This window comes from Mytilus trossulus, chromosome 13 (genome assembly GCF_036588685.1).
Source record: "Mytilus trossulus isolate FHL-02 chromosome 13, PNRI_Mtr1.1.1.hap1, whole genome shotgun sequence".
Taxonomy (NCBI): Eukaryota; Metazoa; Mollusca; class Bivalvia; order Mytilida; family Mytilidae; genus Mytilus; species Mytilus trossulus.
In genome coordinates, this window is record NC_086385.1 from 7,979,462 (window position 1) to 7,995,909 (window position 16,448).

A 16,448-nucleotide genomic window follows, 5' to 3' on the forward strand; every position below is an offset into this window, starting at 1 on the left:
TGTCAACAAAACAAAAGTTAATAGACCATGACTGAAAGGCTGGTGCTAAATTATCTCCATTGAGATAAAACAATGCTTATTCAACTGTAATAAACAAATATCATTTACCTACCACTAATGGTTCCCTGAACATTGACCCTATCACAAACTAATACATAGAAACTAAGCATAAGATTCAAAGTCAATAGACAATGACTGAGGGGCAGGGCCAAGTAATCTCCATGAAAATGTGATGTGCTAATATAATTGCATTTCAACTATCATTGCTCTACCACTAGAAGTTCCCCATAAACTGACCTAATCACAAACTTGCATCCTGATGTCTGGTTTATTGACTCTGCCAAGACAAGACAAAAAGCCTGGTTGAAAACAAGATAACTTCTGGGAGATAAAACAAAACATATTTCTGTGTTTTAATAGCTTAATTTATTTTTAGCTTGGGAATAGAATAAGTCCCATGATTTTTAAGACATACAAAAACTTATATTAAAACAGTACAAATTTCACAAGAATAATTTATGTATTAGCTACTTATACACACAAGCAGGAACATAACAATCACATGATCAACATTTAAGGTCACATGACAAGAAAAATGATCACATGATAACCATATGATCAAATCTCAATCACACAAATAAATAACTATCTTTTGCATTTTTTGTAGATGATTTGAATATTTCAGTTTTTTGAAAATGATGATAAGTGAACACCTCTTGGATGGGTTCAATTCTTATAGAAAATCAATAAAATGATGGTGCTTGGTTTCAATAATCAAAAATCTTTGAAAAGTGGTGTCATCTAACTGATTTTCTTTTAAACGAAATGCATATCTATAAAACCAGTATCCTAACTTACTAATATTTTAATTTCAAAATCAAGGATTTGTATAGTAAGACTTACTATACAAATCCTTGTCAAAATGAAACCATTTTTTTTTTTTTATTTCTAAGTCATTGGATAACCTGGATACTGCAGTTATTATCTTTTGTCATTATTTTATACAGAAATTGATCCATGATTGAAAAGATTGCATTTTATTTGAGTGAAACTAAGGGATTGTTTCAAAATATTGAGGTTTTTGTTCTTCTATGAAATGAAAATATTGTTAATCTGACAAGATGTTAACCAGTTAATACATCAATACAAATATGTAAGAAGACTTTCATTTTTCCTATTTTCAGTTTTTGACATTCTAGAAGTATCAAGAACAAAAGTAAATCCTTGATTTTTAACAATTTTCCTATGGCCTTATTTCAGATAAATAATGATTGCATCAAAAGGTGGACCTGTGCTTTGAAAATCTTCATTTTCTTTTTCTTATTATGGTTTTATTTAACATTAACTTTAACGTTCAAATTCATGATTTAAAATGTGCATAAGAAGTTTTGTGTTCAAAACCTCTTAAAATCAATATCTTGAAACAGTCCCTATAAATTATTAACAATAAGACTAATGTATAAAAAATATTGCACATCAATTTTTATCATGCTCATATTCACATATGCACACTTGAATACACAAATCACTTTTGCACACTCACCACACATACATTGTACACAAATAAGAAATGATCTATGTACAAAAATATTACACAGCACTTTTAAAAAGAATAGCTTTGCTACACATTAATGTTTACTTTATACAAGTATTAACTGAAATATTTACTTACATACATTAATACGTGTGTAAAAACAAACAAACATTATGATGTAAATTTGGGGACAAAATATTTCTAAATAGTGGGGGCATGTTAACTTGTTTTCAGTAACAAAAAAATTTAAACAATTTTGTAACTGCTGTTTTTAGTACATTTTGGTTGCATTATTTAAAAAAAAACTATAAATTTGGTATGTCAAAAATGCTTTTACTAGATTTACCTTCATCAGCCAAGCTCAATCTAGTAAAAATGCTTTTACTAGATTTACCTTCATCAGCCAAGCTCACACAAAATTTGTAAGCCAAGAATATATAAATACTACAACTTTTGAAGTGTTATATGAACAAAGTGAACCTAAAAAGGCCAAGGGTGTATAAATGCTAGAATCGTTTAAGTGTTTTATGAACTAAGTGAACCGAAAAAAAGCTCAGTTAAATATCAAATAAATGTTAAGCTCAAATGTACACTATTTAAATCAAGCCCAGATAATGGGTTTAATAGAAAGACCTTGTCTAAAAATTAAAATATATGTTAGAGATAGCTTTGAGAGAAAATGGTTAGTTTATGCAATAATTGAGATGTAAATTCGAAAGAAAATCAGATCCAATATCAAAACTGCAAAATAATTTCAAACTTTAAATTTTTTCAAGCTATCTTAGTAATTATCAAATAAGATACATATATTCAAATATTAACATAAAAATTCATGAAGTATTGTACAGTAAATATCAAATGCAATCTGTTTCTGTTATAAAATAAATAAAATAAAAAATGTCATGGTTCAAATTTCTAGAATACAATTTGCAAAAGTTGACCATTTACTTGGTTTGTATAGATTTTAAGAATTACCCTGATAATTCTATGAAAATTAAACATGGGTTAAGTATATGTGAACAGGAAGCCTTAATCTAGACATTACTTTTCTCGATGGCCCTATGTGACATTTTTCCAAAAAACAAACTGTTCACACAAATGAGGTCTGTTAATACGGTAAAAAAACAGAAATGTAGTCATTCTACATATTTATGTTTTATTATGCACACCTCAAAAATGAAGTCATGTTTAAGGTAGGTTAGCTATCACATTTTTATTTTTATTTGTTGATACAAATTTCTGTTAATTTAGAATAAACTGTGTGCTTGTTGATACTTGATTTCATGGTTTTGGCAAATTATTCATAAAAGGAAATCCTTTTTTTTTGGCTGAATACATAACTTTTGGGGTTCACCTATACCCATGAAAATTGGTATCAAAACAATTGTTAGCAACTACAACAAACTACTGTCTTTTATTTACTGTTATTATTCAAACAAAACAAAACAGATTTCCACTGGACTTCCAATGAAAAGAGGACCTCTTATAACATGAATGGACCAAGGACCTTATACCCAGACTTTTAAGGACCTCGGTTTTACTGTAAAATATTATATCCTTCTTCTATGTTATTATTTTCCAAACAAGTTGTGATAAGTTAAATAAGAAAAGCAAAAAAAGAAATTAATAAAATAGATTTAACTTACTTTACATAAGTTTTAACAAATTATACATAAAACAAAAACAAATATATCAAGTAAACTAAAGCACTATTTCTGTGTGGATAACATGACTAAGTAAACATATTATAAAATTCTTGGTTTTATTTTTGGGTTAATATAAAATAACAGCTCCATTGTTGAATAGCAGAACACTTAAATAAAAAATGTTTAGGTTAGTATATATATATTAGACTTTTCTTATACATACACTTTCTCTTTTCCTCACAAATGAAGGTGACATCTCTTTCCTGTGGTGTATGAAAAAGAAAATCACAAACTTTTTCAAAATAATAATTTTCAAAATCAGCATTATTGATTCTTAGGAACTGGCTTGCAGTACTAATTTCTTGTCAAAAAGTTTTTTCAAAAGTTACAAGAAAATAAAGATATAACAAAATGCCCAAATTCTTAACAATACTGTTCCTTGAATTATTATTTTAACATAAATTTGTCAAAATCGAACCTTTTAGACTGTACACACCTCTAACATACTGGCCACTTACATGTACAAGTATTCTGATTATTACAATTCTTTTATCAATAATCATCAGGACTATTCCATTAAAAAGTATGTGGGAGGGTATGAAGGGAAGTTTAATCATTGAGTAAAGGGTCTGTGTTCAGTATACATATTACCATTATGGAAAATTATTTCAAGCAAAGAATGTGTCCATAGTACAACGATAACCCCACTTGCACTATCATTTTCTATATTCAGTGGACCGTAAAACTAAGATTCAAGTTGATTTGACTTATACTTCATTAAAAACAACCTTGACCAAAATCTTTAACCTGAAGCTGGACAGATAGACAAATGGACAAACAGATGAACGCATGCACAGACCAGAAAACATACTACCCCTTTACTATCATAGGTGGGGCATAAAATAGCTCTTGTTTGTAGGGATATTTCAAAAGTCCCTTCCTACCCTTCCACACACATTTAAATGGAATATCCCTCAGTGTATCATAATCAGCTCTCTTCATCCAAATACAAAATGTAAGGTTTTAAATCAGAATGGCAATAAAATCTTTATAAGATATCCTTATCTATCTGGTTTAACATTTCTATATTATGTTCCTATTATCTACAATCTGCCTAAGCATGCATACTAACTTATACTTGATAACAATGATCAGGGAATGATAACATTTAGGTGGGATTGCATTGCACTGTTTTCCTAACAGGAAGTACGATAAAGGGAATTAACTCACATCATATTTGCAAAGTAATAAAAGAAATAATATGAACTTCAGATCTACTATATTGAAGAATGGGATGAATTTTCGATGACTTTGTGTATTTGAAATACACTATAAAGAAACTATAACCAGAAGTCGGATTCACATAAAAACTTACCACTAAGATTGATCTTAAGTATATTGAATTGTTTATAAATTGCAACTTTTTTTGTGAAACCGACTTCAGAACTCTTTTCCTAGAAGAGTGCCATGTTCTGTGCACTTTTTTTACAATGATAGCATGTAAGCTTCAATTAGACATGAGACACTCATAAATTCAAACAAATCAATTGTCAAACAGGCAAATTCTTGATTTTCTAGTATGCTAATGCAGAGTTCTCAAAATGTGATCCTAAGGTTTTGACCACCAAAATTTGCATTGGATCGGCACAATTTCAGTATTTTGCAATAGAAATAATAGTTAATACCAGCATATTTCCCTAAAGGACCACCAAGGGGAAAAAGATTTCAAGAACTCTGGTTAATGATTATTTCTTCCTAATGTTACATTAAATAGGCGACATACATGGTTGTCTACATATTATAGGCGACATAGCTTTCCATGTTCTGCACACTTTTAATGATAGCATGTAAGCTTCAATTGAGACATGAATCAACCATTATGGAAAGAATGAACCAAACAGGCAATTCTTGAATTTCTTGTATGTGTGATTATTTCTTCGAAATGTTACATATAATAGGTGACATAGATGGTGTGTTTACATATTATAGGCGACATAGATTGGGTCCAGCTGGTCCGCCAGGAAACCGTCACGTAGATGCATGCGTTGTTTCTCTCCTCGAGAGTTGATGGGGATGACACCAGGATCGACAACGACAACAACACCAACTATTAGATAATGTTCTTCTAATGTCACATTGGTTACCAAGGGAACAAGGTCAAGAGCCTCGTTTTCATGTCCTTCCAGTTCAACTACAACTACTAGTAAATTAGTCCATGTAAACACAGCACTGAAAAAAAATATGATAAAATACAAAGTTATTCTTTATACTGATTATGAGTACTCATACAAATTTGAAATGGTATTTTGGCATCAAAATTTTATCCACACACCTTTCCTTTGATATTTTGCCTTCTAAAATGTTTAAATGAACCTTTTTACTATTTTTCACAAATATTTATTTACCATGAGAAACAAGTTCAGCAGATTTGTATACCTTGTGGAACACCTGAAATCCCTTCTGGGTTAGAATTGAGGCTCATGTCGCTCAGCTTTTATTTTTTACATATTATATCATTCACCATACTTTGTAGTTGTTTTCATTGTATTATGGAGTATATTTTTTGTTGTCTTATGATGTTTTCTGCTCTGCTTTTTTTTCAGCCACATATTTTGATTTTATGTTTGGAAATGCCAAAATTTAAGGTGGGGTTAATTAGTCTTCAGTTTCTGTATAAAGTTTGGTTCCTTTTTAGTGTCAATAATTTAAACTTGCATTTAGAAATTTTTTATATGAATTAAACAGGATTTTTCTGAATATCGCAAAAATCTAAATTGCATTTTAGTCAAAATTGCAATAGTAAATGGAAGCAACAATTTCTGAATTTACATTATATATTTTTTATGATCTTACCATTCACATATCTTCCTATGAGAACGTAGAACACTAGTTTCTATATCTATGGGATGATATCTCATTCCTCTTAACATCACAGTCTCATCTAAAGATCCAACAACAAAAATAGCATCATGGCGACCTGAAAAGTAATTGTTTATATTTAATAACATGGATGGTTTTTTTTCCTATCCTTTTTTTCTTAAATCTACAAAATGCTGACATGGTGACCTGTTTTTCTGTAGAAAAAAAAGTTTTTCTTAAAACTTCAAGTCATGATTTAGTAATTGGCTCGCCAAGTGACCTCGTCTCCACTTAATTAAAACAAGAGTGCACACACTGAAATGTCTCGCCTTCTTTAATAATAATTGATATTATATTGATAGTCTTAAGTATAAAGCTTTATTACAACTGTCACATAAATGTTACATTAACCAAGATAACTAAACAAAGACCAATGAACCATGAAAATGGGGTCAAGGTCAGATGAACCATGCCAGACTGACATGTACAGCTAACAATGCTTCCATAAAACAAATATAGTTCACCTAATACTCATAGTTTAATAAAAATAGACCAAAACACAAAAACTTGACACTGAGCAATGAACTGTGAAAATGAGGTCAAGGTCAAATAAAACCTGAGCGACTAATATATAGATCATAAAACATTTCTATACACTTAATATAGTTGACCTATGGCATATGGTATTTGATAAAAAGACCAAAACTGAAAAAAATTACTTTGACCACTGAACCATGAAAATGAGGTCAAGGTCAGATAACATCTGTCCGCTAGACATGTTCACCTTACAATAATTCTATACAACAAATATAGTAGACCTATTGCTTAAAGTATGAGAAAAACAGACCAAAACACAAAAACTTAACTATAACCACTGAACCATGAAAATGAGGTCAAGGTCAAATGACAGCTGCCAGTTGGACATATACACCATCCAGTCCTTCCATACACCGAATATACTAGCCCTATTGCTTATAGTATCTTAGATATGGACTTGACCACCAAAACTTAACCTTGTTCACTGAGCCATGAAATGAGGTCGAGGTCAAGTGAAAACTGTCTGACAGACATGAGGACCTTGCAAGGTACGCATATATCAAATAGAGTTATCCTATTACTTATAATAAGAGAGAATTCAACATTACAAAAAATCTTAACTTTTTTTTCAAGTGGTCACTGAACCATGAAAATGAGGTCAAGGACATTGGACATGTGACTGACGGAAACTTGGTAACATGAGGCATCTATATACAAAGTATGAAGCATCCAGGTCTTGCACCTTCTAAAATATAAAGCTTTTAAGAAGTGAGCTAACACCGCTGCCGTAGCCGCCGCCAGATCACTATCCCTATGTCGAGCTTTCTGCAACAAAAGTTGCAGGCTCGACAAAAAACCAATTAAAAAATGCCAAAAAAACTCCACATTTTTGACTAGATCCATTATGCAGTTCTTCAGTAGTTTGTGTTCCTTCCCCTCTCCCTAATACAACCAGATGCTTCGCAGGGCGTAGCTTTATACGACCGCAGAGGTTGAACCCTGAACGGTTGGGGCAAGTATGGACACAACATTCAAGCTGGATTCAGCTCTAAATTTGGATTGTGATTAAATAGTTGACACAGCATAGGTTTCTGACACAGAATGAATGTGTTCTAATGAACTTAAATTTTTTTTTTTCTCTTAGAGCAATTCACTATGCTGTTCAATATTAATCCTCTCAAAATAATGTTTGAAGAAATTTTCTTTTTATTTATGAAATTTCAAATGAGAAAAATTGAACCCAATTTTTTAATCACATCCCCCTTTCCCTTATTCCAAAACTAATCTCAATTAAAATATTCTAATGGAGTTTGCAACAATAACTACTCATTTAAATACATCATAAAATAAACTGTAAATAAAATGTCAAAAAACTGCTTGTTATCACTGAATGGTAAAGATTATTTAAATTTATCAGTTGGTAGTAAAAAGTGAATATACATTGTATATTGTATATAACAAAGATTTAAGTTGATTCTGGACAAAGAAAGATAACTCCAATTAAAAAAAAATCTTGCAATAAGATATTTCTTGCTTACTATTTTGGAAAAGAAAGATAACTCTTTATTAAAAAAAAATTTGCTATTTCACAATATTGTGAAATTAGATATTTCTTGCCATTGCACAACACTGTGCAATTGAAAAGACTTGCTATTCCACAATACTTAATATAATAATTTTAGATCCTGATTTGGACCAACTTGAAAAATGGGCCCATAATCAAAAATCTAAGTACATGTTTAGATTCAGCATATCAAAGAGGCCCAAGAATTTAATTTTTGTTAAAATCAAACTTAGTTTAATTTTGGACTCTTTGGACCTTAATGTAGGCCAATTTGAAAACGGGACCAAAAATGAAGAATCTACATACACAGTTAGATTTGGCATATCAAAGAACCCCGTTTATTCAATTTTTGATGAAATCAAAAAAGTTTAATTTTGGACCCCGATTTGGGCCAACTTGAAAACTGGGCCAATAATAAAAAATCTAAGTTCATTTTTAGATTCAGCATATCAAAGAACCCCAAGGATTCAATTTTTGTTAAAATCAAACTAAGTTTAATTTTGGACCCTTTGGACCTTAATGTAGACCAATTTGAAAACGGGACCAAAAGTTAAGAATCTACATACACAGTTAGATTCGGTATATCAAAGAACCCCAATTATTCAATTTTGATGAAATCAAACAAAGTTTAATTTTGGACCCTTTGGGCCCCTTTTTCCTAAACTGTTGGGACCAAAACTCCCAAAATCAATACCAACTTTCCTTTTATGGTCATTAACCTTGTGTTTAAATTTCATTGATTTCTATTCACTTAAACTAAAGTTATTGTGCGGAAACCCAGAATAATGCTTATTTGGGCCCTTTTTTTGCCCCAAATTCCTAAACTGTTGAAACCAAAACTCCCAAAATCAATCCCAACCTTTCTTTTGTGGTCATTAACCTTGTGTCAAAATTTCATAGATTTCTATTCACTTAAACTAAAGTAATAGTGTGAAAACAAAGAAAATGCTTATTTGAGCCCTTTTTAGCCCTTTATTCCTAAAATGTTGGGACCAAAACTCCCAAAATCAATACCAACCTTCCTTTTATGGTCATAAACCTTGTATTAAAATTTCATAGATTTCTATTCACTTTTACTAAAGTTAGAGTGCGAAAACTTAAAGTATTTGGACAACGACGACGACGACAACGACGACGCAGACGACGACGCCAACGTGATAGCAATATACGACGAAAATTTTTTTCAAAATTTGCGGTCATATAAAAATCCAAACTCTTAAGCAATATGGAATTATTTTACAGCAATCCATTCTCCTTAAAATCATATCAATTAATGTAGTCACATTTATTGTACAGATAACACTAATATGGAATAATTAGAATCTAGTGTATCAGTGTATTTACCTCCATCACTTTGTGTCAGATCTGTTCTGCGGACAAATCCCAAATATCCCGTCCTAGCATAGGAAGTATGGATATCTCCTGTAGCGAGACGGGAATCAAAATGGTCTCCGTGTAGGGAATCATCCCCATAGATACTGGAATATCCTGCTGCATTATGGGGGCTGTGTACCCAGATCTAAAATAAATTGTTTCAGTTTTTAACTCATTTTTTCAGAGTTTAAATAAAATGACGCCTGTATTCTGTAAATAATATTCAGTCGTTTAAATGATTCACGTTTGCTATATGTTTTATCATTAGAAGATAAGTTATATTGACATTTTAAAAAAATGATTCAAGTTTGCTATATGTTTTATCATTAGAAGATAAGTTATATTGACATTTAAAATGAAACATGTCCAAATGTAGGAAACACAAATAATATTGTGATATTTGAACATGTTGAACACAAATTGTTCCTCACTTTTCTTCCTGCATGATCTCATTCAAGTTAAAAATAAAGAATGTGCCTGAGGACACGGTCACACAATCCACCCCCAGCCCCCTCAAGTTTTGCAATGACAAAGGGCTGAAGAGATGGACAGGAGGAAGGAAGGACAAACCGTACACAGTATCACTAAAAGGCCCTGTTACTTACGGCAAAAATTTAAACAAAAATATCTTCTTTGAATATTGTTCCAATACCTGATGGAATTACAGCTTTTACATTAATGCTAGCAAGACAAATCTTTGTTTGGCTTGCTTGCTTTGTTTGTATCAATGTTTGATTAAGCATGACAATTAAGATAGGCGGGGCTTCAGCTTCTATACATCATACTTAATTTTACTGGGCGTTATGTTTGAGTTTGTGGACACTAAATTTTATAACATCACAGGATGTCAAATATAAAGCGCAATCGCGTAGAAATGGAAGCCAAAAATTGTGTTGTTTTTTCGAAGATATGCATTTTCATCATCCAACTTTAAAGACTATTGTCAAGTACGATTAGTAAAACAAAATAGCTATTCGAACACACCTACTCTGATTTTGTGATTCATTACATAGGTATTTCATTTGACCCACATATTTCATCTTTTAGTACTGTGATTTTTTTATGTTATAAAGTCAACCTGTAGCTTTGCTACATAAAAATGATAGAATCTGAAGCGAGATGATGTGTCAAATGTTCTTGCTTTGTTCATTTTCAAGACAAAATATTCATCTCAAACACACCCTTACATAAGAAGGTGCACTCGATTTCTCTTTATGATACAATTGTTACCAATTTTTTTTTTCTTGAGTCACGTAATGGAAGGGCAGACACGGAAATAACTGAACTTATAGATTGATATGTTCACCGTCTGTGGTAATTTAAAAAAAAAATTGGAGGTTATGCATTTTCTTCATCCAGCTTGATAGATAACCATGTCGTCGACTTGATATCTAATTGATCTGCTTAACTTTGTAAAAGATAAATTGAAAACTTATGCAAATTTTTGTTTTTTTTACAACAAAACACTTCGTATTTGAGAAGAAAATTGTTATTTTATTTATTTTTCTATTAACTTTTAAAAAATTTGTTACCATAGTAAAAAGCATTACAGAAAGCATTTATCGCCTTCTCTATAAACAAAGAATAATCAGTTTGAAGGTTTACAAGCAAAAATTAATCCAAAGTGCGCAATATTCAATTACAATTGACATAATAAATAAAAGGGATGAATTTAGTCATTTCCCCCCTACTTAATTATCCCTTTTATTGGAAAATCGAGTGCACCTTCTTATATTAGAGTGTGTTTGAGATGAATATTTTGTCTTGAAAACGTACAAAGCAAGAATATTTTATACATCATCTCGCTTCAGATTCTATCATTTTATATAGCAAAGCTACAGGTTGCCTTTATAACATAAAAAAATCACAGTACTAGAAGCTGAAATATAATGGTTAAATGAAATACCTAAAATTTAGTGTCCTTAACCTCAAACATAACGTCCAATAAAATTTAAGTATGATGTATACAAGCTGAAGCCTCGCCTATCTTAATTGCCATGCTTGAGCAAACATTGATACAAGCAAAGCAAGCAAGCTTAACAAAGATTTGTCTTGCTGGCATTAATGTAAAAGCTGTAAACAAGTATAAATAAGGAATTTAAGGTGTTTGTTCATGGGGTATAATATAATAGAATCTTACCTCTCCTAAATGTGAATCTGCACACTGTCCTTTTGTGTCTGGGTTAGCTATCACAACTTTTACTCCAGGCAGAAGCTGAAACAGATATTTACATTTAGGTGGAAAATATCTTTTTGCAGTTGAAATAATAATTTTAGAAATGAATAATTTTACCTAGTGTGAACTGAAAAAAAAATAATCTTGCCTTAAACAGGTTGAACATGAATATTGGAAGTAAATATATATGAGGGTTTGGATGGGGTTAAATGATTGAAGAATAATGCCCTTAAAAATGAAGATTAGAGAATAATGGGCAAAAAAAATGAAGATTAGAGAAAAAAGGGGTTAATTTTTTGAAAAGATTAGAGAAAAAAGGGGTGAAAATTAAATGTTTACAGAATAACAGACACCCCCCCCCCCCCCCCCCCATTCAAACCCTCATATAGATGTAAAGATGAATGAACTGACATTTCAACAGAAGAAAATGAATATTCGTTCAACTCTTTCAATATCCTAAAATAAATTAACTGATCTTTCTATAATACAAACCTTGCCCGACTCCATTACACAAAGACTATGAGGACTTCCTTTCTCTACCAGAGTTACTCTATCATTTCTGAGGGCTCTCATATCTACATATACTGTGGTACAATTAGGACAGGATGCTCCCTAAAACAATAAAAAAATATACAGTATAAGAAAATTTTTAATTAATTGACTTAAGGTTCTTAAACATGGAGGTTTTTAATTATGAAGTGCTTGAATATTTGTCATGCCTGTACCTCGTTGATTGAATAATTGTTAATTGGTAAAATTCCAGTGGTAAATATTCATCAAAATATAAATTTAACATTCGATGGATTAGTTTTCTGTTTTATGTCAATTCTTGGCATATAGATTCTCACATATTCAAGTACATCCAATAGCTTTCAATTTTTGTGGATAGTTTTATTAAAGTGAAGAAAAAAAAAACAGTAATAATTTCAGTTGTAAATTTCCTTCCAAAATTTCAGTAATTGAACATCATGAGTTATCAGTGATTTGCAATAATAAACAAGAGGCTCTCAAGAGCCTGAATCGCTCACCTTAATTCTTTTGGTTAAATCTCTCATCAATGATTATTTTGGCTTTTCAATTTATTTAAATGTTCTTTGGATCAAAAGCAAAAAAAAAATCCTTTTCTCCTATTTTATATTTTAGCCATAGGAGCTATGTTTCTTTACATACAAGGAAATAAAATATAAAATTTATACTAGATACTCTGAAACTCATTTAGCCTAAGTTTGGCTGTAATTGATACAACATGATGAACAAATTGTGAAAAAAGTCTTTAAAGGGCAATAACTCCTTAAGGGGTCAATTGACAATTTTGGTCAATTTGACTTATTTGTAGATCTTACTTTGCTTAACATTTTTAAATATAATAATATTAGAGATAATAACCAAAAACAGCAAAATTTCCTTAAAATTATCAATTCAGGGGCAGCAACCCAACAAAAGAATGTCTAATTCATCTGAAAATTTCAGGGCAGATAGATCTTGACCTGATAAACAATATTACCCCCCAGTCATATATGCTCTAAATGCTTTGGTTTTTGAGTTATAAGCCAAAAACTGCATTTGACCCCTATGTTCTATTTTTAGCAATGCTTGAATGGCGACCATGTTTGTTGATAGATCAAAACTTCGGATACAATTTATAAACTAGATACCCTAAGAAACATTCAGTTAAAGTTTGGAAGTATTTGGCCCATTAATTTCAGAGGAGAAGATTTTTGTAAGTGATCACTAAGATTTACGAACAAGAGGCTCTCAAGAGCCTGAATCGCTAACCTTAATTCTTTTGGTTAAATCTCTCATCAATGATTATTTTGGCTTTTCAATTTATTTAAATGTTTCTTGGATCGTCCTATTTTCTTCAAAAGCCAAAAAAAATTATCATTTTCTCCTATGTTCTATTTTAGCCATAGTAGCTATGTTTCTTGACATACAAGGAAATAAAATATAAAATTTATACTAGATACTCTGAAACTCATTTAGCCTAAGTTTGACTGAAATTGATACAGCAGTTTCAAAGGAGAAGATTTTTTAAAGTAAGTCAACATGATGAACAAATTGTGAAAAAAGTCTTTAAAGGGCAATAACTCCTTAAGGGGTCAATTGACAATTTTGGTCAAATTGACTTAATTGAAGATCTTACTTTGCTGAACATTATTGCTGTTTACAGTTTATCTCTATCTATAATAATATTCAAGATAATAAACAAAAACAGCAAAATTTCCTTAAAATTATCAATTCAGGGGCAGCAACCAAACAGGTTGTCTGATTCATCTGAAAATTTCAGGGCAGATAGATCTTGACCTGATAAACAATATAACCCCAGGTCAGATTTGCTCTAAATGCTTTGGTTTTTGAGTTATAAGCCAAAAACTGCATTTGACCCCTATGTTCTATTTTTAGCAATGGCGACCATGTTTGTTGATAGATCATAACTTCGGATACAATTTACAAACTATATACCCTAAGGAACATTCAGTTAAAGTTTAGAAGTATTTTGCCCATTAGTTTCAGAGGAGAAGATTTTTGTAAAAGATTTCTAAGATTTACGAAAAATGGTTAAAAATTGACAATAAAGGGCAATAACTCCTAAAGGGGTCAACTGACCATTTCCGTCATGTTGAGTTATTTGTAAATCTTACTTTGCTGAACATTATTCCTGTTTACAGTTTATCTCTATCTATAATAATATTCAAGATAATAACCAAAAACAGCAAAATTTCCTTAAAATTACCAATTCAGGGGCAGCAACCCAACAATGGGTTGTCTGATTCATCTGAAAATTTCAGGGCAGATAGATCTTGACCTGATAAACAATATTACACCAGGTCAGATTTGCTCTAAATGCTTTGGTTTTTGAGTTATAAGCCAAAAACTGCATTTGACCCCTATGTTCTATTTTTAGCAATGGCGACCATGTTTGTTGATAGATCAAAACTTCGGATACAATTTATAAATAAGTTACCCTAAGGAACATTCAGTTAAAGTTTGAAAGTATTTGGCCCAGTAGTTTCAGAGGAGAAGATTCTTGAAATAGTTTATGATGACAGACGACGACGGACGACGACAGACGACGGACGACGATGGACGCCAAGGGATGGCATAAGCTCACTTGTCCCTTAGGGACAGGTGAGCTAAAAAAATGCATGCATTAATTTCTGAATTAATTATATAAAACTGAGAATGGAAATGAGGAAGGTGTCAAAGAGACAACAACCTGAAGAGCAGAAAAAAGCCAAAGTCCACCAATGGGTCTTCAATACAGCAAGAAAATCCTGTATACTTACTTGTAAGCACATGCCTAAGTTGACCCTACAACCAAAACTTGTACTGACAGCTCTCAGAGAAAGACCGAGATTGGCAAATAATTTAGTGAAAGATGTGGTCAGCTGTATCCTTGGACGCTCCTCTGATATTACACAACAGGTACGGACACATGATAAATTGACACCACGAGCCTGAAAGTTAAAAAAGATAAAGAGTTAAAATTGCAGATTTCCTTGATACAATAATATTTAATATACTCCTGTGTGTTTTGGTATCTTCAATATTCATATTTTGGTATCTTCAATACTTGATATATTTTGGTATCTCTATACTTAATATATTTTGGTATCTTCAATACTTAATATATTTTGGTATCTCTATACTTAATATATTTTGGTATCTCTATACTTAATATATTTTGGTATTCAATACTTAATATATTTTGGTATCTTCAATACTTAATATATTTTGGTATCTTCAATACTTATATTTTGGTATCTTCAATACTTATATTTTGGTATCTTTAATACTTAATATATTTTGGTATCTCTATACTTAATATATTTTGGTATCTCTATACTTAATATATTTTGGTATTCAATACTTAATATATTTTGGTATCTTCAATACTAAATATATTTTGGTATCTTCAATACTTATATTTTGGTATCTTCAATACTTATATTTTGGTATCTTCAATACTTATATTTTGGTATCTTCAATACTTATATTTTGGTATCTTCAATACTTAATATATTTTGGTATCTTCAATACTTAATATATTTTGGTATCTTCAATACTTATATTTTGGTATCTTCAATACTTAATATATTTTGGTATCTTCAATACTTATATTTTGGTATCTTCAATACTTATATTTTGGTATCTTCAATACTTATATTTTGGTATCTTCAATACTTATATTTTGGTATCTTCAATACTTATATTTTGGTATCTTCAATACTTAATATATTTTGGTATCTCTTTACTTAATATATTTTGGTATCTCTATACTTAATATATTTTGGTATCTTCAATACTTAATATATTTTGGTATCTCTATACTTAATATATTTTGGTATCTCTATACTTAATATATTTTGGTATCTTCAATACTTATATTTTGGTATCTTCAATACTTATATTTTGGTATCTTCAATACTTAATATATTTTGGTATCTCTTTACTTAATATATTTTGGTATCTCTATACTTAATATATTTTGGTATCTCTATACTTAATATATTTTGGTATCTTCAATACTTAATATATTTTGGTATCTCTATACTTAATATATTTTGGTATCTTCAATACTTAATATATTTTGGTATCTCTATACTTAATATATTTTGGTATCTCTATACTTAATATATTTTGGTATCTTCAATACTTATATTTTGGTATCTTCAATACTTATATTTTGGTATCTTCAATACTTATATTTTGGTATCTTCAATACTTAATATATTTTGGTATCTCTTTACTTAATAT

At 30.5% G+C, this 16,448-nt stretch overlaps 1 protein-coding gene across 1 annotated transcript in view; it reads right to left on the reverse strand.

Annotated features, from left to right (window-relative positions):
* Positions 1-403: 403 nt before the first annotated feature.
* LOC134693932 (disco-interacting protein 2 homolog C-like) overlaps positions 404-16,448 on the reverse strand; it is an 86,986-nt gene continuing 70,941 nt past the window's right edge. The window contains exons 36-42 of the mRNA XM_063554883.1: positions 14,978-15,148; positions 12,183-12,302; positions 11,655-11,729; positions 9,485-9,659; positions 6,034-6,157; positions 1,929-5,409; positions 404-1,880 (exon numbers count right to left, since the gene is read on the reverse strand). Of these exons, the coding sequence (XP_063410953.1) occupies positions 5,157-5,409; positions 6,034-6,157; positions 9,485-9,659; positions 11,655-11,729; positions 12,183-12,302; positions 14,978-15,148 (918 nt within the window). The 3' untranslated portion in view covers positions 404-1,880; positions 1,929-5,156. The remainder of the gene's footprint in view (positions 1,881-1,928; positions 5,410-6,033; positions 6,158-9,484; positions 9,660-11,654; positions 11,730-12,182; positions 12,303-14,977; positions 15,149-16,448) is intronic.